This window comes from Pelodiscus sinensis, chromosome 32 (genome assembly GCF_049634645.1).
Source record: "Pelodiscus sinensis isolate JC-2024 chromosome 32, ASM4963464v1, whole genome shotgun sequence".
Lineage (NCBI taxonomy): Eukaryota > Metazoa > Chordata > Testudines > Trionychidae > Pelodiscus > Pelodiscus sinensis.
Genome location: NC_134742.1, coordinates 10,997,367 through 11,020,374, shown reverse-complemented (window position 1 = coordinate 11,020,374; position 23,008 = coordinate 10,997,367). Strand labels below are relative to the sequence as shown.

General features: G+C 51.2%; 2 protein-coding genes across 2 annotated transcripts in view; one reads left to right on the top strand and one right to left on the bottom strand.

The window, feature by feature from the left end:
• Positions 1-5,335: 5,335 nt before the first annotated feature.
• Positions 5,336-7,408, top strand: LOC142823254 (uncharacterized). The gene has a single exon (XM_075914096.1). It carries the CDS (start codon positions 5,778-5,780, stop codon positions 6,825-6,827), a length of 1,050 nt encoding a protein of 349 aa, XP_075770211.1. The 5' UTR covers positions 5,336-5,777; the 3' UTR covers positions 6,828-7,408.
• Positions 7,409-10,036: 2,628 nt separating this feature from the next.
• LOC102463880 (uncharacterized) overlaps positions 10,037-23,008 on the bottom strand; it is a 53,604-nt gene continuing 40,632 nt past the window's right edge. The window contains exon 5 of the mRNA XM_075914135.1: positions 10,037-16,272. Coding sequence (XP_075770250.1) covers positions 15,472-16,272 — 801 coding nt within the window. The 3' untranslated portion in view covers positions 10,037-15,471. The remainder of the gene's footprint in view (positions 16,273-23,008) is intronic.

The window sequence follows — 23,008 nt, the reverse complement described above, 5'->3', positions numbered from 1 at the left end:
GAGGGACACCAAGGGTGGTCTTCTGTCCAAAGTCGCCCCCTTATTTAGAGCAGGGGCCGTGCACCACTCCTCTGATACAAAGGCGGTTAGGTCCCTCTTAGATCAGTCTAAACAGCCCATGGGACGAGGGTAAATGGAGGCAGAGGGGTTAGAAAAATGGCACATCTTTGGTCACCCGCAGCAGGGCAACAGCCGAGCGAAACCCGCTGCTGTGCTCTACCCACAGAATCCTGCTGCCTTCGATTGTTCCTGACACCCGTATGCTGCCTCCGATTGTTCCTGACACCCGTATGCTGCCTCTGATTGTTCCTGACACCCGTATTGGCCAGATTATAATAGAGCTGATTCTATCGGGGGGGTGTACCTGCAGCAACCTCTCTGTAAGCAGGAGGCTGCGGTGTGCCCGCTATCTGGGTTGGGGTAGGGTCCTTCCTGGTGGTTCTCCCTGTTGTCCTCTGGGCCCTGAGAGCTGCAGCTGGGTGTAGAAAAGCCAATTGAGAGCAGGGTTTTGGGAGTGGGTGGGCAGGGGAGGGAATTGCTCAGGAGTACAGAACCACACCAACAGTACCCGTTAGCCATGGCTCCATCTGCAATCTGCCAGGCTTGTCGTCCTGGCCAAGTTCTCCCATGCCTGGCTTCCCCCTGGAGTCCACACAGTGAGCATAAGTGTGAGTATAGCTCCCGCGGGCTGGCCAGGAAGGGGATATGTGTGAAAACACAACTTAGCCCCTCTCATCAGCTGCTAACGCGACGGCCCTGGGCCTCTTCACAACTCGCCCTGTGCACTTTTTTGTGCCTGGTGCTGCTGCGCCCGAGTGAGGCTAACATGAGCAGAATTAACACAGCCAGTGAGATGTAGCCAGTGCCGCCATCTTCCCCTCGAGTCCCCCCGAACCACGATGATTCTTGCCCATCGTGGGTAGATCAGCTGCCATGCCTCTTTCTCAGTGCAGCTCCGGGCCAAACGTCACAAGCAATCCTTCAGCTGAGCCCCTTCCCTGCATGGGAACATCTTTAGCAGAACATCTGAAGATCTCCAAAGGAGCAGGCCCCCCTGCCCGGTTAACCAATTCCTCCACGGGAGTAGGGCTGGAGTTCTCCTTGTTTTGGCTTTTCAGTGCAGCAGGTGGCATCTGCTGGGGGACAGGACCGGTGTTCCCTGTAAGATGAGCGCTTGGGCGGCCGCCCAAGAGACAAACAAAGGCTGCCCAGCTGATTAGCGGAGGGCCCGCAGCATGTGTTTCTATTTGGTGGTGCACGTCTACACAGGGTTTGGTGCGCATAACAAAATGTATTCCACACCTGGAAACAATTAGCGGGAACATTGGAAGACAAGGTGGGCCAGTCTCGCAGGGGCCAGGTAGAGGAGGGAAGGACGTAAATGACCTACAAAGAGCGGGTGAGTCCTGGCTCAGTGGGTGCTAGCGCTTCAGGTCCTACCTGAGAGCTGATGAAACCGCCCTAAAGTTGGGGGAGAAAAAGAGCAGAAGTGAAGCAAGGAGGCCCAGTAAGGACTGGATGTAGCAGCCAGAAAGCCTGATTCCCAGGCCCCTGCTGTAACCCACTAGACCCCAGTCCTCTCCCGGAGCTGGACATAGAATCCAGGAGTCCTGATGGGAGTCCCAGCCCCCCGCCTCTAACCCCTAATACTAGGAATGGGCCGTCATTTTTTATAGGGGGCCACTCCCAGAATTTGGTAAGTGATTAAGGGCCACATTCTTCCCTGACAGTAAGGGAGGCGGTGCCATGTCTGGGATGGAGGCTGGGTGCAGAAGGGACCTTGGGGTAGGGGATTGGAGTGCCAGGACGGGGTGCGGGAGGGAGTTTGGGTGACGGAGGGGGTAGTGACCTAGGGCCAGGGATATGGGTGCAGGAGAAGCGTCTGTAGAAGGGGGAGCAGGGCCTGGGAGGGGACAGGGATGCAGGTACTTATGTAGGTGGATCCCGGCCAGCAGCCCAGCGAGACCCTCAAACAGGCCGCCTGCCTTCTGTCCCCCCGCACGCCATTCAAAGCTGCAGGCTGTGGGGTCCCATTGGCCGGTTTCCAGGAGCTCGCAGTGCACAGAGCACATGCCTTCCCCTCCCCCCCCCCAGCTGCTTTGAGTGGCCTGCGGGCCCGTGACAGGGAGCCCTTCTGAGGCTTCACTGGGCCACGGAACGGTGACAGCGGCCTGGATTCAGCCAGCAGGCCACATTTTGCCCACCACTGCATCCACCCCAACTCTCCTCCCAGAGCTAAGCAGAGAACCCAGGAGTCCTGACGCTCAGGCCACCTTGCTCTAACCACTACCCCCCACTTCCCTCCCAGAGCTAGGCAGAGAACCCAGGAGTCCTGACGCTCAGGCCACCTTGCTCTAACCACTACCCCCCACTTCCCTCCCAGAGCTAGGCAGAGAACCCAGGAGTCCCGGCTGCTCTAACCACTAGCCCCCACTCTGCTGGGAGTCCAGATGTTCTAACAATACCATTCCCACCTCACAGAGGTGCTGGGAGGGTAAATAGAGTGAAGTCAGTACCAGGAAATCTCTGGTGAGCTATGGAGGAAAAGCGCTACATGAAAGCCAGAGAGAATTATTCAGGCCTATGTTATTTGGTACAGACCATGTTCTCCAGATGTTGGGATGCTTCCCGGCAGGCACTGTTGTTTACACTGGAGAAGACACGTCCGGAGTCAAACCAGCTTTGAATTCTTAGTTCCTATCAGCTGGAAACCGGCCCAGAACATGCCCCTGGGGAGACGTGCGTTTCATCCCGGCTCCAGGGGGAGAAACGTTCGCATCATTTCCTTGCTACAGCATGGCCGGCTGTGACTCAGCTTCTGAAAGCTTCCGGTCATTCTTTATGACGGTTCCCTGAAATAGGCCAACTCCAAGCAGGCCAGGCAATGCCTGGACAACAGGGGTGAGATGGGGACCATATGGACAGGGACCAGTGTTAGATATTTGTGTTGAAAAGTGCCCAGGAGCCATTTTTCTTGCCCAGGACCCTGCTGTGCTAGGGGCTGCACCAACGAAGCAAAACCGAGTCCCCTTCCTACGTTGGGCCCCTCCAGAATGAAATCCAGTGGCGATCAAGGCCCTGTTGTGCCAGGCGCTGCAGACACAGCGAGAGACAGTCTCTGAGATCGGGGCCCTGTCGTGGGAACATGTAGGGAAGCCGTCCCAAGCTATTTCGAAGACATTGGGATGCTGTGATTGTTTCGTGGGGTGAGGGAGACGGCCCTGCACAGTGGTACTTTAAAAAAAAAAATCTCATGATGGCTTTTCTCTTTTTAAAACGCTGGAAAGCCTCATTATAAAGCAAAGCAGCTGCTGCAAGCCCAGAGGAGGCCTCCGACTTCCCGTTCCTTGGGATATGCTGCCGCCTTGTGGTTCTTCTATGAGCTCGTTCCCCCCTTTGTCTTTTGCATCCCCCCCCATCACAACGGTTAAAAACATGGGCAGAGGGTGAACCCCCCCGCCCACACACACACACTCCCACCTGCCCCCAGGAAACTCCTGCCCCATCTCCCTGCCCCCTTGGGCACACTGCTTAAGACAGGCGGAGCATCTCGGGCTCCCCACTGTGGCCCGGGATGGCTCGCACCACAGCCCGGTCCTGGCTGCTGGCCTGGCCAGGGAGCAGGACCTAGTGTGAGGAGGAGCAAGAGCCGGGCTTTGTGGTGAGGGGGGCCCATCTCAGCCCAGTCCATGGGGATCTGGCTGGCACCTCCCCTGAGCCTTTGGCAGAAGCCACACGTGTGTGTAGGCGCCGATTGATTTTTGTGTGGATCTGTGCCCCCCCCCACCGACACATCCCAGTCAACCTGTGGAACTCCTCGCAGGAGGATTCAGTGAAGGCTAGAACGTTAACAGAGCTCAAGAAAGAGCTAGCTAGATTCATGGAGGTTAGGTCCATCAATGGCTACTAGCCAGGATGGGTAGGAATGGTGTCCCTAGCCTCTGTTTGTCTGGAAATGGGCAACGGGGGAGGGAATCACATGATGATTCCCTGTTGTCTTCCCTCCCTCTGGGGCATCTGGCACTGGCCACTGTCGGCAGACAGGACACTGGGCTAGATGGACCTTTGGTCAGACCCAGTCTGGCCGTTCTTATGCTCTTATCCCGGTATGACAACCTCGAGCGTTGCAGCGTGGACATCAAGGAACGGCCATATTGGGGCGACCAAAGTCAGGCCGGTAGCTTGTCTCCCAGCCATGGCCAGTGGAGCCGGGAGACTGGGAGTTGTGCTGAAATTTGCCCCCTCCCCCATCCTCCTTGCTGATGCTGGGCGCAGGGCTGTGTGTCTGGGATGGGGGTCAGACATGGGGCTAGGGGCGGACCCCAAGCGCAGGGCCAAGAGCAGAGGCCTGGGAGCCATCGCGGTGGGCGGCCACGCACAGGGTAGTGGGGCTGGGACCCCAGAGCAGAGCCCCGGACGGGGGGGGGGGGCAGGCCCTGGGGAACACATGGGGCCGAGAGAACTGGGAGTGGCAGGTGGGGGTGGGCTGGGAGCAGGACGTAGGCACCCCCCACCCCCCTGCTTCTGGGGAGCAGGGCGTGGGGGGCCCCGCCTAACACCTGGGGGGGCTGCAGCCCCCCATGCTCAGCACCAGGTTCTGGGAGAAGCAGCAAGCCAGGCCCGCGGCCAAAGGGGGGACTTTTGCAGAGGATGCTCTGGAGCTGGGGTGGCGGGGGGAGGGGTGCTAAGAAACCAGCCCCCCCCCCATTTCTGCAGGCCAGCCTGCCTTGCCCTGTGCCAGCCACCAGAGGGCCCCCCTGCTATCCCTGGAGCCCCATTGAGCTTCCTGGGTCAGACCCGGGCGGCTGCTCCCTGGCGAGCCGGAGCCTGCAGGTGCCGGACAGCCCCGGGGCTGGGGAGGGCAGCGGTTTCCAGCCCAGGCGGGGCTTGCCATGTGGGTCAGCGCCCCCCCCATCCCTGTCCCTCCCCCCTCTCTGGGATGCACTGCCAAAAAGAGAGGGGGGAGCCCTTTGAGTCTGGGACCTTGTTATTGCAGGGGGGGGCAAAGATTTTTTTTGGGGGGGGGTTAGTCCCGGTGGGAAAACCTGGGGATAAAGTTTTCCCAACCTGGCAGGGGAGAAAGGCGTGGGGATTTTCCAGTGGGACTGGCGGGGGGTGAGGGGGGGGTCCTGGCACACACAGAAGGGGTCCAGCTCCCTCCCCCACACACACACCCCGCCACACTCACCGGCATCAGCGAGGGGAGCGTCACATTGCTTGGGGAAAATGGGTGGCAGGGTTGGAGGGCGAGGAGAGGTGGGGTCTGGGGCTGGGGGGGTTGCCTCAGCCCCCCCCAGGTCAGCGGTAGAGGCAGCAAGGAGTGGGGAGGGGGAGAGTGACTAGTCAACTAGCATCTCGACTATCCGATAAGCATTTGCTTATCAGATCGTCGATTAGTCGACTAATTGCTCACATCCTTAATCTCCTGTCAGTTTGTGAATTTCCTGTGTTAGTCGACAGGGCCTGAGTTTAAAATTTGCTTTAAAATGTTTTTGTGGGTGCGTTGCTGAAAAATTATAAAATCACATCTCTAAAAACCAATCATCCGCCCCGGGCTGCCATCGCAATACTACTGCGTAGAGCCCCAGAAATCCTCAGACTGGCCTGCTGGGAACCCACTTCAAAAAGGTTCAAACATCAGCTGGGTTATTCAATTTTACCTGTCTCGATTTCCCCAGCAGTTATCCTGTTGTGTTTTCCCTCTTTGCCGTTTTCTTTTCGCCCGCCTAGGGGGCATCTTATGTCTAGTTTCTCTCTCCATCCCAGCAGCTGGCAAGATGGCAAGGAAGAAAGAGGAGGAGAATCCACAGTGGGAAGGCTTGGGGGAAGGGGAACCTTGCGGGGTGTTATTGGCGACATCGAAAATGAATTTTCCCCGGAATCACATGTGGGGAAAGGACTCTGGAAATGAGTCAGAGAGGAAGCTGGGAAACCAGATAGGTGGAAACAAGGCTCAATCCACTCCCCGTGCAGGAGGATGTAACAATCTCAAGGAAACCACAGCCGAGACGGGAATCCGCCCCGGAGAGGGAGACAACACGTGCGCGGAGTGCGGGAAGAGCTTTCACTGGCGCTCGTATCTTATTCGACATCAGCGAACCCACACAGGGGAGAAGTCCTACAAGTGCCTCGAGTGCGGGAAAAGCTTCGGTCAGAGCTCGCTCCTTGTCCGACATCAGCGAACCCACACGGGGGAGCGGCCCTACAAATGCCTGGAGTGCGGGAAGAGCTTTAGCGACAACTCCCACCTCCGCGCCCATCACCGCATCCACACGGGCGAACGGCCCTATGCGTGCCGCGAGTGCGGGAAAAGTTTCATACAGAGCTCCGTTCTCGTGGCCCATCGGCGGATCCACACGGGCGAGCGACCCTACACGTGCCCCGACTGTGGGGAAAGCTTCAGCCGGACCTCCGAGCTCATCGTGCACCACAGAACCCACACGGGCGAGGAACCCTACCAGTGCCCAGACTGCGGGAAGACGTTCAATCGCAACTCCAACTTCGTGGTGCACCAGCGGCTGCACACGGGGGAGAGGCCCTGCCAGTGCCGGCACTGTGGGAAAAGCTTCCGGCAGAGCTCCAACCTGATTGCGCATCAGAGAATCCACACGGGCGAGAAACCCTACAACTGCCCAGAGTGTGGGAAAAGCTTCATTCAGAGCTCCCAGCTCATTACGCACCAGAGACTGCACCGGGACGAGAACCCCTACAAGTGCTTGGACTGTGGGAAAGGTTTCAACCTGAGCGCCAGCCTCATTCGACATGAGGGAATCCACGCGGGAGAGAAACCCTACTCCTGCCTGCACTGCGGGAAAAGCTTCAGCTAGAGTTCCCAACTCACTGTGCACCAGAGGGTCCATGCGGGAGTCAACCTTTGAGTGTGGAAGAAGCGTCAGCCTGTGTCAGTTTGCGCCAGGCCTCAGCCAAGACAGCCAGGGAAGAGATCTCGTAAAGGTTGTTACCATGGGAAAAACTCCAAGCAGAGCTAATGCCATGTTGGACATCAGACACTCCACCCAGGAGAGAAATTTGGGGGTCATGGGAGAAGGGCTGAGGTTAGAGAGTGGTTGCCCTATAACATTACCCCTCGGGGAGGCGCTGTTTTCTCCGTCGTCCCACTGTCGGATGCCTAAAACAGCCTGAAGCCCTCAAAATCTCTCTTCTAAGCCAGCTCCACTAGCTTCTGTCAGTTTCACTAGGAATGAGAGCACATTTCTCCCGACCCTGACTGAACCTCCCATGCATTTACTCGTCGAGGCCGACCCTGGGCAACTCATGCACTGGTCCTCGCCGTTAGCTGAGTGACTGTTAAAATCATTACGTTTTTTTCTGGGTTTACAGAAGCACCAACTTGCTTGTTTTTCTCCATATCCTCTCCCCCGAGTGAGTGGTGGGCAGGACCTTAGGGTGGAGAGGACAAGTGGAGGGCGGGGTCTCAGGGTGGAGAATGGGCGGAACCTTGGGGGGAAAGAGGCCAATCAGGGACAAGGCCTCCTGGCAGAGCATGAATAGAGCTTTGGGGGGGCGTGGCCTCATGGGGAAGAGGCGGAGCAGGGGTGGGACCTTAGGGCAGAGTAAGGGGCAGGCCGTGGGTCCTGGCACTGGGGCCCACGAAAGATGAACCCGACCCTGTTGGAGACCGATTGTCTCACTGCCGGTTCTTCTCACCGTGCCAAAGTTTTGGAAAAGGGCTGTGCCAAAGATCCTGCTGGATTTGTTTGTTTATAGAATGAAAGGAGAGCGTCTGAAAGAATTGGAGCAGGGAAAAATATGGGATCGTTCCGAGTTGAAACCCCCCTTCACGGATAAAGCAGCTTCTGGGCATTTTTTTGCAGACGGGAAGGCTGAGTTGTCATAAGGTTTTGAGAAATGCAAAGTAACACACTTTGGAAAACATCCCAATTATAGGTATAAAATGGTGGGGACTAAATTAGCTGTTACCACCCAAGAGAGAGATCTTGGCGTCGTTGTGGATCGTTCTCTGTAAACATCCACGCAGTGTGCAGCGGCAGTCAAAAAAGCAAACCGAATGTTAGGAATCATTTAAAAAGGGATAGAGAATAAGACAGAGAATATCGTATTGCCTCTGTATGAAACCATGGGACACCCACCTTTTGAATACTGCGTGTACGGGTGTGGTTGCCTCATCTAAAAAAAAAAGACCTTGGCATTGGAAAAGTTTTGGAAAAGGGCAGTAAAAATGATGATGAGAATGGAGGCAAGATTAATAAGACTGGTACTTTTTAGCTAGGAAAAGGGATGACTAACGGGGTTATGAAAGAGGTCTATAAAAGCATGACTGGCATGGAGAAAGTAAACATGAAAATGTTACTTGCTCCTTCACATAACACAAGAACTGTGGGACCCTGATGAAATGAATAGGCAGCAGGTTTAAAATAAACAAAAGGAACGCACAGTCAACCTGTGGAACTCCTCGCCAGAGGATGTTGTGAAGGCCAAGACTGTAATGGGGTTTAAAAAAGAGCTAGATACATTCATGGAGAATAGGTCCAGCAATATGTCTTAGCCAGGATGGGCAGGGATGGGGTCTCTAGTCTCTGTTTGTCAGAGGCTGGGAGGGATCACTTAATGATTCCCTGTCCACTCCTTCTGGGTGCACCTAGACTGGCCACTGTCAGCAGACAGGATCCTGGGCTAGATGGACCTTTGGTCTGGACCTTTGGCCGCTCTTACGTTATTTTGTATTTTATAATGAGGTTGCAAAACTTTTGTAATGAACAGCTCTAAATAAGAAGGGGAACTTGGAGGAAGCCGGCAGAGGCAGGGCAGTGGAGAACACAGGTACGTCTGTTTTGCTTCAGAGTTGGATCAAATGTGCTCTGCGATGTCAGTGAATATGACCCTGCAATTGTTTTACATCCCGCCTTTGAAGGGGGTGGGGGTGCTTGATTGACTTGTTGGCTGTTTGGTCCCACGCTTCGTTTTTTGCTGACGGGATGCAGCACAGACTTACTGGGGACTCCACAAGAAGGCACTGGTGGCCCAAATAGCCCTTTTTCCCTGTTTCCGTGCCCTTGTGTTGGGATATTTTTAGAGCAGCTTGAGCAAAGGCAAGGGTGGGCAAAATACGCACCAAGGGCAGAATCCGGCCCACCAAACCACCAGGGCCACCCTGCCGTTGGCTCGCGACCCAGCGAGAGCCACGGGCAGGCATCCTGCCGGCTGTTCCCCCGCACGCCACTCAAAACTAAACCCTCTGCACCCCTGCTCCTGCACCCATACCCCCTCCCAGTTCCTGAACCCCAATCCTCTGCTCCTGATCACTCTTCTCTCCCACAGCCGGCACCCCCTCCTGTACCCCTTCTCCAGCTCAGAATCCTCTCTTGCACCCATACCCCCTCCTGGTCCCTGCACCCCAATTTCTTCCCCAGGTCGAAACTCCCTCCCAGAACCCCAAACCCGCTCCTGAACCCCAGTCTCCTACCCCAAGCTCCCTTCTGCACCCAACCTCTACCCCTGACCCCACACCACGGCTGTGTCTAGACTGGCAAGTTTTTCCAGAAAATCAGCCGCTTTTCCAGAAAAACTTGCCAGCTGTCTACACTGGCCGCTTGATTTTCCGGAAAAGCACTGACAATCTACTGTAAAATCATCAGTGCTTTTCCGGAAATACTATGCTGCTCCCGTTCGGGCAAAAGTCTTTTTCCGAAAGACGACTGCGCAAAAGGGCCAGTGTAAACAGCACAGGACTGTTTTCCGCAAAAAAGCCCCGATGGCGAAAATGGCGATCGGGGCTTTTTTGCAGAAAACCGCGTCTAGATTGGCCACGGACGCTTTTCTGCAAAAAGTGCTTTTGTGGAAAAGCATCCTGCCAATCTAGACGCGCTTTTCCGAAAATGCTTGTAGACACAGCCTACAAGTATAATGATCGTATCAAGTCCTATACGATTTGCATTGGCCACTGTCAGCAGACCGGCTACTGGGCTAGATGGACCTTTGGTCTTACCCAGTCTACGCTCTAATGAAAAAAGTCCACCCGTAGATGGAAAAGATGAGAGGGAACATTGGTCTGTAGTATCCTTAAATAGAAGTTTATTTGCTAGATCCAGAGAGAACTATAAGGATGGGAAATGCAGGGTTACGATAAAAGGAATATATAAAACGCAATCCAAGGCCTATACTTATTTATATAACAACAAATAGTCTGGTATCACTTTATAAACTAACAAGACATATAGATGGGATCGTGAGCTTTCGTGGGCACAGCTCTCTTCTTCAGATGACTGAAAGAAGTGGGCTGTGCCCACAAAAGCTCATGATCCCATCTCCATGTTTTGTTAATCGATAAAGTGCTACCAGCCCATTTGCTGTTTTTTAAGTTTATCCCGTACAGACTAACTCGCCTACCCCCTGAAGCTTATTTATATGTTACTTTCCCGTTGACTAAGGGCTTTTTCATCCAATGGTCAGTCTGTGAGGCGCTCCTGCAGTGGAAGAGAATTAGGATCCACTTTCTATGAGAGGCTATGAGAGCATCCCTGTCATCTTTTGCCTTCTCTTTATGCCGGAGATCTTGTGTCTCTTTTCAGAACCAGGGCGTTTCGTTCACTCCAATTTGTTGGTATTTAGAGTCTTCTTCGTGGACACTTTGTAAAGCCCATGCTGGCACCTTGTCTACCTATGGCTGGCTGGGTCGAAACATGTCGATTGTTCTCCCTCTAGGCCAGTGATGGGCAACCTTCGCGTGCGAGCGGGCCGCATGAGTGGGCTTCCTTCATCTCAGTAGGGCCGCAAGGCTGTCGGAACCGAGACGGTCTCCTGGGATAGGGTCCTTTTGTTCCCGGCGCTGGCGTACCTAGAACGTGCGGAGGGTGCCGACGGAACCGTAGCCGCGCTGTGATAGGATGGATCAGGAGCGCCCGGCTCTCATCGTCAATGTTGGGTGCAATCAGCCCCCACCTCACGTCGCACGCCCTTTCTTTTTTGTGTGTCACTTTAGTGAGACCCGTAGGAAAAAACGCCACGGATAGAAACCAGCGGAATCCGGCAGCCTTGCGCGTGGGCAACAATAAACCAAATGTCTCACAGATCTCACCTCAAACCCCAATGGGCCGCAGGTCGCTTACCACTGCTCTAGGCTGAACTAGCTCCGACAGCCACACTATCCCGCCCCAGGGGACCACTCTCATCAGGCCCTTTGGAACCTGTTGCAGAGCCCTTACAACGTTCCCCATGCACACCTCCAGCAATAACCGTGACAACCGCACACCACCCCTCGGGTGAAATATCACAAAGATAGCGACCACAGGGGACCACTCCTCTCAGGGCACGTCGAGGCAAGTCCTGGGGTATAGACTTGTAACTGTCTCCCCCAATCTGTTTTCAAACTTGAGGCACCCAGGTGACGGGTCCCAGCTCTTCACTGCCTCTGGACTCGGTGATGTGAATCACCCTGAATTTTGGAGTTCCCCGCCTTTCTTCTCAGCTCTCCTCAGCCTCCTGGGTATCAATAGATAGCAAGTTTAAAACAAACAAAAAGAAGTACTTCTTCACACGACCCACTGTCAACCGGTGGAACTTTCTGTCAGAGGACAATGTGAAGACCAGGACCGTAATGGGGTTCAAAAAAGAACTAGATAAATTCCTGGAAGATAGATCCATCAATGGCTATTAGCCAGGATGGGCGCAGGGACGGTGTTCCTCACCTCTGTTTGTCAGAAGCTGGGAGTGGGCGACGGGAGGGATCACTTAATGGTTCCCTGTTCTGTTCCCTCCCTCTGGGACACCTGGCATTGTCACTGTCAGCAGACAGGACTCTGGACTAGATGGATCTTTGGTCTGACCCGGCCTGGCCTTTCTTACATTTGAACAATGCTAACATCTCATGGCAGAGGTGGGGGAAAACACTTTGGCTGCGTCTAGACTGGCAAGATTTTCCGCAAATGCTTTTAACGGAAAAGTTTTTCCGTTAAAAGCATTTGCAGAAAAGAGCGTCTAGATTGGCACGGACGCTTTGGCGCAAAAGCACTTTTTTGTGGAAAAGTGTCCGTGGCCAATCTAGGGGTGTGTCTAGACTGCAGGCTTCTTTCGAAAGAGGCTCTTTCGAAAGCATCTTTCGAAAGAGCCTCTTTCGAAAGATCGCGTCTAGACTGCAGGCGGATCTTTCGATAGAGGAAATCCGCTTTTTCGAAAGAGAGCACCCAGCGAGTCTGGATGCTCTCTTTCGAAGACGGCCTCTTTACATTGAAGAACGCCTTCCTTCGAAAGAGGAACTTTCGAAGGAAGGCGTTCTTCCTCGTGAAACGAGGTTTACCGCCATCGAAAGAAAAGCCGCGTTCTTTCGAAATAATTTCGAAAGAACGCGGCTTGAGTCTGGATGCAGGGGAAGTTCTTTCGAAAAAAGGGTACTTTTTTCGAAAGAACCCCTGAGTGTGGACACGGCCTAGATGCGCTTTTGCACAAAAAAGCCCCGATCGCCATTTTCGCCATAGGGGCTTTTTTACGCAAAACAGTTTTTAGCTGTCTACACTGGCCCTCTTGCACAAATCATTTGCGCAAGAGGGCTTATCCCTGAGCGGGAGCAGCATAGTATTTGCGCAAGAACACTGACAATCTTACATGAGATCGTCACTTTTCTTGCGCAAATTCAAGCGGCCAGTGTAGACAGCTGGCAAGTTTTTCCGCAAAAGCAGCTGATTTTCTGGAAAAACTGCTCAGTCTAGACACAGCCAGAGAATACTGGCTGGAAGCGGTCTCCATCATATGCAAGGTTCCCACAATGTACAAATTGTCCCAGCATCTCTGGGGAAATGGCAAAAAGTAAAATAAGGTCAATGTTTCGTGTTGCCGCATGAAGTCTCCAATAAATCTGCCCTATAGCCTGTCATAGAAAACTAATATCCAAGTACGTGAAAAAAAATCTCAGAGGGGTAGCCGTGTTAACTTAAAAGACGAGTTGTCCTGTGGCACCTTAGGCTAGGTCTACACAGCAGCATTATTTCGGAATAACATCAGTTATTCTGGAATAACGTCAGTGCGCATCTACACAGCAAGCCCGTTACTTCGAAACGAATTCAAAACCATGGGCTTCTTACTCCAACTCCTGTAACCCTCATTACATGAAGAGTAAGGGAAGTTAGGGGAGGGTGCTTTATTTAGAAATAACTGCTGTGTAGCCAGCGCCAAGAGTCAAAATACGCTATTTCGACTTAATGGTGTAGCTTATTTCGAGTTTAGCCCTGTTGTGTGGATGTGTCCTTAGAGACTAACCAAAATAAATATCTAGAACAGGGGTGGGCAACCCGAGGCTTGAGAGCCACATGCGACTCTTCCCCCTCCCTGGGTACGGCTTGCAAAGCCTCCCTCTCGTGGTTTGAGAGCCGCGGGAGCCTGCTGTGGCCAAAAAACCTCAAAACACATTTAACTGCGGTTTTTTAAAGGGGCAGAGCCTTTTTTTTTTTTTTTTTTGCTCAACAACTTTGCCCCAGTTCTTTGCGCCGGATCCACTGCTGTCTTGGCTCTTTACCCAGAATGGGTTGGCCACCCCGATCTAAAAATCAGGAGCTTTCGTGGGAAAAACCCACTTCTTCAGATGAATTGGAGTGGAAATAACAGAAACCAAGATATATCTATAATAGCAGAAGTACCTGTCAATTGTAGGATGCATGTTAATGACTCTCTCTGTAAATGGTTAGTGAAATAGAGTCTACAGAACTGGAATTTATCTTCAGATTTGACACCCTTACCATGGGCCTAAACAAAGTCATTAACTGGTTGGCCCATTATGAAGCCAATTTCTCCTGCCATTAACATCTGCATATCCACATCAAAAGCTATGTGTGGGATACATCCAGACCACTTAATTTGCTTCATTAATATGGATCCTACAACTGACAGGTACTTCTGCTGTTATGTATATATCTTGGTTTCTGTTGTTTCCACTCCAGCTCACCTGAGGAAGTGGGTTTTGCCCACGAAAGCTCATGATTCTATATATTTATTTTGGTTAATCTCTAAGGGTGCATGTACACAGCACCCTAAACTTGAAATAAGATACGCAATTTGTGCATCTTATTTCAATTGTATTTTGAAATTTGAAATTTGGCATGTCTACACAGACAAATTTCGAAATAACGTGCTATTTTGACACATCCCTTGACCCTCGCGGAACGAGGGTTACAGGGATGCCGAAATAACACACCCGTTATTTTGAAAAATATTTCGGAATAACGAGCATGTCTAAAAGACGCGAGGTAGCTATTTTGGGATATTGGTGGTCTAGATATACCCTAAGGTAACACTTGATGTTATCCAACTATGTGACCACTCTTAGGAAAGAGAGACCAGCCCACCCTACAGGGGATTATGGTACATGTATACATTGAAATACACGGCAAGTTGTGTTAGCAAAGTTCTCCTGTAAACTGCCTTATGCCTGCTTCTCTTTGTGCCTGGTGCGACATACAAAACTTTTAACATCATCATAATGAAGGGGGAAAGAATGCAAGAAATAAAACACCTCTGCTCTCCCAACTAAGAAAACCCCTTCCCATCTGGAAACATACTGAACTCGGCCAGCAAAACCCCAGAAGTCTCTTCACTAACAAATGGAAACTGGGATTCATGCTCAGATGATCCTACTGTGTCTGGAATTTATTCAAATTCCCCTTCTGGGTGTGTGACACTTTCAGCTCCAGCCTTCCTGATTTAGGATCAAAGTAATCAAAGTGCAATTCCCAAGCATGGGGACTTGAAAACACTGTGCCACGTGCCACTTTGGGAAGTACAGGGGTGGAGGAAGGGGAAGATATGTTCTCTGTGGCACGGATAGAAGATCCATGAAATTAAGGAGGGGAAAATGATGAAATGTATAGCTAGCAGGTTTAAAACAAACAAAAGAAAGTATTTCTTTACACAACACACAATCTACCTGTGGAACTCCTTGCCAGGTGATGTCGTGAAGGCCAAAATTATAATTGGGAATTAAAAAAAAAAGAATTAGATAAAAAGGACGAGCCCATCAATGGCTATTAGCCAAGGTGGTCTGGGATGTAATTCTGTCTTCTAGGGGTCCCTAAACCTCTGATGGCCAGGTGTTCGGATTGGATGACAGAAGATAGCTCCTTTCATAATTGCCGGCATAGCTTTGTTGGCTAAGAATGTAGCCAACTCCCCCTTACCCCCCCAAAAAAAATCACACCCCTCCAGCCACCATGGCTGGACTGGCAAACTTCTGAGTTTAGACACAGCTAGTGCTTTAGTGGGTTTAGCTAATCTCCTTCCAGGAGGCTGGATAACTATTTTGGCAGAAGATCTCCATCAGCTTACGCTGTTTCTCCATTGGGTGAGTCTGCCAGCGGAACTCTCTCGGCCAAGGCTGCGTAGGGTAGACAAGCCCATTAACTCTGCTTGATGTATTCTCCATGCTCAGAATGCGGAAGAGGTCTCTTCCCTGTATGGATTTGCTACTGCTTCATGAAATCGGAGCCCCTTTCAAGGCATCTCCCACTCTCAAGGTTTCTCTTCTTTGTGGAGTTTTTTGTGCACGCGAAGGTTGGATCTCCGATTGAAACGCTTCCCGCACTCGCTGCATTTATAGGGCTTCTCTCCCGTGTGGAGTCGCTGATGCACACTGAGGTTTGAGCGCTGGCTGAAACTTTTCCCGCACTCGGTGCATTTATAGGGTTTCTCTCCCGTGTGGAGTCTTTTGTGTCTGTTCAGGGTGGAGTTTTGATTGAAGCTTTTCCCACAGTCCACGCACGTATAGGGCTTTTCCCCCGTGTGGGTTCGCTGATGTGAAATAAGGGACGAGCTGTCGCTGTAGCTTTTCCCACAGTCGGGGCATTTAAAGGGTCTCTCCCCTGTGTGGAGCATCTGATGTTTCACAAGCTGTGTACTCCATCTGAATCTTTCCCCACAGCTGGGGCACTGATAGGGTGTCTCTCTGGTGTGGATTCTCTGGTGTAAGATCAGGGTGGAGCTCCGCATGAAACTTTTCCCACAGTCGAAGCATTTGTACGGGACCTCTCCCGTGTGGAGTCTCTGATGTGTAACAAGCTCAGAGCTCCACTTCAAGTTTTCCCCACAGTCCAAGCACGTATAGTGTTTCTCTCTGGTGTGGGTTATCTCAGATGGGTCTCCTGTATGGATTATTTTGTGGGTGTTAAGCTGGGAGCGCTGCCCAAAGCTTTTCCCACACTCGGTACATTTATAAGGTCTCTCTCCCGTGTGGATTATCGTGTGTGTATTCAGGTGTGATCTCTTACTGAAGCTTCTCCCACACTCGGTACATTTGTAGGGTCTCTCCCCCGTGTGAATTCGCAGATGAGAAATGAGGTTTACCCTCTGAATGAAGCTTTTCCCACACTCGGTGCATTTAAAGGGTCTCTCTCCTGTGTGGATTCGCTGATGGGCTATAAGATTTGAACTACGACTGAAGCTTTTCCAGCACTCTGTGCATGTGTATTTTTTCTCTTCCGTCTGGATTTTCTCTTGGGCTGCGGTTTTCTTCCATCTTCTCTTACAATTAATGTTTTTGCCCATTTCTTCCCCTTTGTGGTTTCCCAGAGGCCTCTCTGATTTGGGCTGATTCTCCCAGACTTTTCCCTGCTCTGCACTCTTGGAAAAATTCTCTTTAGATCTCCCTGAAAACATCTCACATGGTTCTTGTGGCTCAGGACTTTCCTCCTGTGGATTCTCTTCCTTGATCTCACCCACTGTACCTTCGCCTGCTGGAACAAAAAGAAAGAGAATCCAACTAGGAGTCATTCTCTGTGCCAGGGAAAAAGGAAATCAAGGGGAACAGTAAAAGGGAAAGACGACAGAAGAACTGTTGGGCAGACTGAGAAAGAAAAAAAGTATTCATCCATCTATCATTTTTCCTGAAGTGGCTACTTGGCCCAGTCCTCCATGATCTAGTACAACAGGGCTGTGTCTACACTGGGCCACTTATTCCGGAAAAGCAGCCGCTTTTCCGGAATAACTTGCCAGCTGTCTACACTGGCCGCTTGCTTTTCCAGAAAAGCAATGACGATCTACTGTAAAATTGTCAGTGTTTTTCCAGAAAAACTATGCTGCTCCCGTTCAGGCAAAAGTCCTTTTCCGGAAAAATTGTTCCGGAAAAAGGCCAGTGTAGACAGCACAGTAGTCTTTTCCGCAAAAAAGCCCCGAGTCAGCTGTGTGTGTGTGTTTCTGTAACATTAGTTGGGTGTGTGTCTGTTTCAGTTGTGTGTGTGTGTTTCTGTAATGAATCAGGTGTGTGTGTGTGTGTGTTTCTGTAACATGAGTCGGGTGTGTGTGTGTGTATTTCAGTCGTGTGTGTGTGTTTCTGTAACGTGAGTCAGGGGCGTGTGTGTGTGTGTGAGTGTGTGTGTGTTTCTGTAACATGAGTCAGGGGTGTGTGTGTGTGAGAGAGAGAGAGAGAGAGAGAGAGAGCAGGTGACACCTTTTGCCGGGGAAGTTGGACAAAGGTCAGAGGTGGGGCTGGCCACAGGGCTAAGACAGCTGCTGGGTGTGTGAGTGAGTCTGGCTGGCTTGGGGTGCAGAGATGGGGGGGAAGCCCTTGGCTCTGGGTCCCCCTCTCCCTAGGATGGATGGGGCTAGCTGCTTCTGGTTCCTGCGCTGACACGTTTGTACTACGCTGTGCCCCTGTGAACCAATAACCCTTCTGTTCTACCTGCCGCCCGAGAGTCACGTCTGGCTGTGGATGGCTGGGAAGGAGGGGATATAGGGCCCGGTGACTCTCCACCCCTCAGTGACACTGCACAAGAACTTCCCTGCACCCCACCCAGATTTTGCCCTTACAGGCAAAGCCCACAAAGCTACATAGATGGGAACACGGCCTTTGAGTCACCTTGGGCAAGCCACATCGGTGGATGTGGTGGCGCTGTGTGTGTGTGTGGCGGGGGGAGGGGGGGGAGGGAGATGTGGTGGAGACGTGAGAGGGGAGGGGAGATGTGCCTGGGACAGATTTACAGTGGCTCTTTCAGATTGAGCCTCAAAGTTATTAACACCTCAGGAAGGGAGGCGATTCGTAACGCCGCTGTGTTTGCCACTCTGAACACAATATTCCGGGTGCTTTCAAAAGTTTAAAACTGAGCACTGACTTAGTAGTGATAGTGACTATGAAATGCTAAGGGAGATTAGAGAGGCTATCAAACTAAAAAACTCAACAACAGTGGGGGATTTCAACTATCCCCATATTTACTGCGTACGTGTCCCCTCAGGGCAGGACACAGAGATCCAATTTCTTGAGACCTGAAATGACTGCTTCTTGGAGCAGCTGGTTCTGGAACCCACAAGGAGAGAGACTATTCTTGATTTAATCCTGACTGAAACACAGGATCTGGTCCAAGAGGTAAATATAGCTGGACCGCTTGGAAACAGTGACCATAATGTAATAAAATTTAACATCCCTGTGGTGGGAAAAACACCTCAGCAGCCTTACACTATGGCATTGAATTTCAGAAAGGGGAACTACACAAAAATGTGGAGGTTAGTTAAACAGAAATTAAAAGGTACAGTGCCAAAAGTAAAATCCCTGCAAGCTGCCTGGAAACGTTTCAAAGACACCACACTAGAGGCCCAACTTAAATGTATACCCCAAAGTAAAAAACACAGCAAGAGAACCAAAAAAGTGCCACCGTGGCTTAACCACCAAGTAAAAGCAGCAGAGAGAGATAAAAAGGCATCATTTTAAAAGTGGAAGTTAAATCCTAGTGAGGAAAATAGAAAGGAGCATAAACTCTGTCAAAAAAAAGTGTCAAAATATAATGAGAGCCAAAAAGGATTTTGAAGGACAAAAACTCAAAAAGTTACAGCAAAATGTTTTTTAAGTACATCAGACGCAAGAAGCCGGCTAAACAACCAGTGGGGCCCCTGGACGATCGAGATGCTAAAGGAGCCCTCAAAGATGATAAAGTCATAGCGGAGAAACTAAACAAATTCTTTGCTTCAGTCTGCACAGCTGCGGATGTGAGGGAGATCCCCAAACTTGAGCCGTTCTTTTCATCTGAGAAATTGTCCCAAATTGAGAGGTCGTTAGAGGAAGTTTTGGAACAAACTGATAAACTAAACAGTGATGAGTCACCGGGACCAGATGGCACTCACCCAAGAGTTCTGAAAGAACTCACACATGAAAAATGTGTTTAACATCCTAATGTTTATGAATCAGGCACAGAAATGGTTCCCTTACTTTGTCAAATCTATTTTAAAAAGTTTCCCTTTAATATTTAGTAGTAGTTTAACACAACATTGTACTGTATTTGTTTTGTTTTGGCTTTTTTTTGGTCTCTGCTGTTACCTGAGGCTACATCTACATGACAAGTTTTCTCGGCAAAAAAATATGCTAATGAGGGACTCATTTACATGAGTCATGATCACATTTGCATATTTTCTGCCTAACTGTTTTTGCGCTAAAACAAGCAGTTTGGGTGTTTTCTTTTAGTGCCAAAACCCCTTTTTCCACAAGATCCATAGGCCCCAAAAAAACGAGGTTTACCGATCTTGCAGAAAAAGGGGTTTGTGCACAAAAAGAAAACGTCCACCCTGCTTGTTTTTGCGCAAAAACGGATTGGCAGAAAATATGCAAATGAGATCACGACTCATGCAAATGAGTCCCTCATTAGCATATTGTTTTGGTGAGTGGTGTACCAATATGAGTGGTTCATTCCAGAAGGGCTGGGTTGCACATGCAGCCTCAGATAACCATCCCCTACAGGCAGAGAGCCCTGCAAATCTACCAACATCTGCTTTATAGCCACAGGTATCTGCATCCGCGGATGTGGATACCTGCTGCAAATGCATGCGGATGTGGATGAGATACAAATGTTGTAGCTAGAACCTTTCAAATGTGCAGACATCTGCTTTATAGGCGTGGGTGTTCACCTCCACGAAAGCCAATGAGATCTGGGGCTCATTTTTGCGGATACCAAATTTTGTATCCGCCCAGGCTGTGTCTACACTGGCATGAATTTCCGGAACTGCTTAAAACGGAATACTATTCCGTTTTCAGTTTTTCCGGAAAAGGAGCGTCTACATTGGCAGGCTGCTTTTCCGGAAAAGCCCTTTTTCCGGAAAAGCGTCTGTGGCCAATATAGACGCGCTTTTCCGGAAAAGAGCCCCGATCGTCATTTTCGTGATCGGGGCTTTTTTCCAGAAAAGACTACTGGGCTGTCTACACTGGCCCTTTTCTGGAACAGTGTTCCGGAATAAGGACTTATGCCCGAGCGGGAGCAGCGTAGCTTTTCCGGAATAGCGGCTGATTTTGTACAGTAGAGCATCGTTGCTTTTCCGGAAATTCAAGGGCCAGTGTAGACAGCTCGCAGCTTATTCCGGAAAAGCGGCTGATTTTCCGGAATAAGTGGCCCAGTGTAGACACAGCCCCAGGGCTCTGTCTGCAGGTACTTAAAAGGCCATTGGCTTTGCACTGTTATTTCTGGCCCCCTGCTGAGCAACTAGCTTGGCAGATTTGGTGAACAGTACCCCAGGTTCTAAGCCAAAGGGAGATCCCAGGGTGGGAAAACTAGAGTCAGGCGTATGCTAGACTAGGACTGTGAATGGCTAACCGGTGGGGGCTGGAGCACCTCCCCGCCTGCCGTGGGCTGATCCAGCCGCATAGAGGGCCTGCCACAGACAGGGGCTACACTGGCTGGGCTGGAGCAGCCCTTGCTTGGCCTCCTTCAGTGGAGTTACACAGCAGCCCACTCTCAGTTAACCAGTTAAACCACGCGTTAAAAACTGATGAACCAGTTAAATGGGATTTTACATCGCTCGGCTGGATGTTGTTTAGGGGCATGAAAAATCCACAGCCCTGCTGTTAAACCGACTTAAGCCCTGGAGGAGACAGCTTGACGTGGACGGGAAATCCTGCACAGACGGGGCCTGGGAAAAAGAACTTCAAGGTACGCGGGGCAGCCAAGAGCCAAGTTTAGGGAGAGCTCACGGGGAGCCATCCGTGGGAAGGGTGTTTCGTCAGGAAGCGTCAGTCCGTTGAAACGGCTACTGTGTACGGGAAAGGCTCAGTTTTGAGCAATCTCCCCGTTGGAATTCAAAAGAAAAAGGCTTCAAATGGGTCCAAACAGCCCATTCCTCCAGGATCAACATGAAAATCTCATCCTGCGATCCAAAAGGATTTTTTTGTTTTGGTTGTGGTTCAGAACTTTAGTCCACTGGCATAGGCTGGACCTCTATAGTCCAGACTTCTGTTGTCCAGCAACCTCTGTGGTCTGGCATCCCCGGAGGAGGAAGGGGGGGGGAGAAGGAGGGAGGCAAGGGGGAGTTTCCTGGGCTGGAGCATTCATACGGAAAAAACAGGATTCCCATGCTCAGCAACTTCTCCCCTGCCCTCCCAGACCTTCTGGAGCAGCAGGGCTGGGAGCAGGGCTCAGTACATGCCTGTGGGGCTGTTCTTCTGGCCCCCCGCTTGGGGGCTCCGCGGACGCCTTGCCTATTCCCCTGAGTGTCTCCCCCCACGTCCCTGCTCTCAATCAGTGCCAGCCCCTCTGGTGCTGTTGGAGTGGAGCCCCACAGCCAGTATCAGCAGAGGGGTCAACATTGGCCTCCGGTGGTCCAGCAAACTCCCTGGTTCGGGTCCTGACCGGACCACAGAGGTTCAACTTGTACTGGGAACAAAGGCTGTCATTTAAAAAGGTCACAAACAAAAACAAAACATTCTGACTGATAGGATCTGAAACAAAAAAGCCCCCCAAACACCTCCAACCAGATGATTGGGTTTGCAAAAAGTCGTCCAGATTTCAACTTTTCATCCCTGCTCGAGATTTTTCTTTTTTTAAAGATCAAAATCTCTCAGCCCCATCGGACATGAAATCCTTTCCCCACTCAGTTCTCCATTTGGGCATCGGCCTGAGCCTCCAGCCCCAGCGGTTAGGGGTGTCGTAGCCTTTAGGCAAGATAAACAGGTATCCAGACTGTTTACTGTGTCACAAAACCTCATCTCTTACGCTACAGCTAAGATCAGGGGTGGGGAACCTTTTGGCTACGTCTACATTGGCACCCTTTTCCGGAAATGCTTAAAACAGAACAGTTTTCCATTATAAGTATTTCCGGAAAAAGCGCGTCTACATTGGCAGGATGCTTTTCCGGAAAAGCACTTTTTCCAAAAAAGCGTCCGTGCCAATGTAGACGCGCTTTTCCGCAAAAAAGCCCCGATCGCCATCTTCGCGATCGGGGCTTCTTTGCAGAAAAGACTACTGTCTACACTGGCCCTTTTCCGGAACAGTTTTTCCGGAAAAGGACTTTTGCCCAAACGGGAGCAGCATAGTTTTTCCGGAAAAACACTGACGATTTTACATTAGATCGTCATTGCTTTTCCGGAAATTCAAGCGGCCAGTGTAGACAGCTGGCAAGTTATTCCGGAAAAGCGGCTGATTTTCCGGAATAAGTGGCCAGTGTAGACACAGCCTTTCTGTGCTGGGAGGCAGGGGGTGGAGGGGTGCTGACCCACAGAAAAATCAGTCAGGAGCAGCTCACAAAAGTGAGAAGCAAAAACAAAACCCCTCTCCCTGACATGGCCCCTAACTGAGCAGCAGTAAGACCTTCCTCAAATTCTCCTCGCACACCAGAGCCTAGAGGGGTCCAGAGTAGTAGATTTTGTGAGCTCCAGCCCCACAGTGGAGCAGCAGTGGGGCTGGAGCACTGGTGCAGGTTCCCCAATAATGCTGGTGAGCCCCAAGCCTCGGAAGCTAGATCCAGGCAGGCCTGTGGTTAAGATAAAACAGTAGTTTGTTCTAAAAAGGCCACATGTCGTCAACGTATTCAAGGCCGCTCTAGCCCCCAAAGGGAAGAACTGCAGGCATCCAAACACAGTCAGATCTGTTGGGAGCCACGCAGGAGGGATGTTAAATATCAGTTCATTGAATAGTCGAGGAACCTCGTGGATTCTTATCGGTTACTCAACAATTCTATAGGCTCCTAGGAGCGGGGCCTGCAGCCAGCGCGCTCCGGCCCCACTCTCAGGGAGCCCCCTGCCACTCCACGCAGCTGCCTCTGATACAGAAGCAGCAGCCAGGGGTGCCAGGCAGGAGCTAGT

Coding starts and splice junctions, on each gene's coding strand:
- LOC142823254 (XM_075914096.1), top strand. CDS start 5,778: ATGGCAAGGAAGAAAGAGGAGGAGAATCCACAGTGGGAAGGCTTGGGG.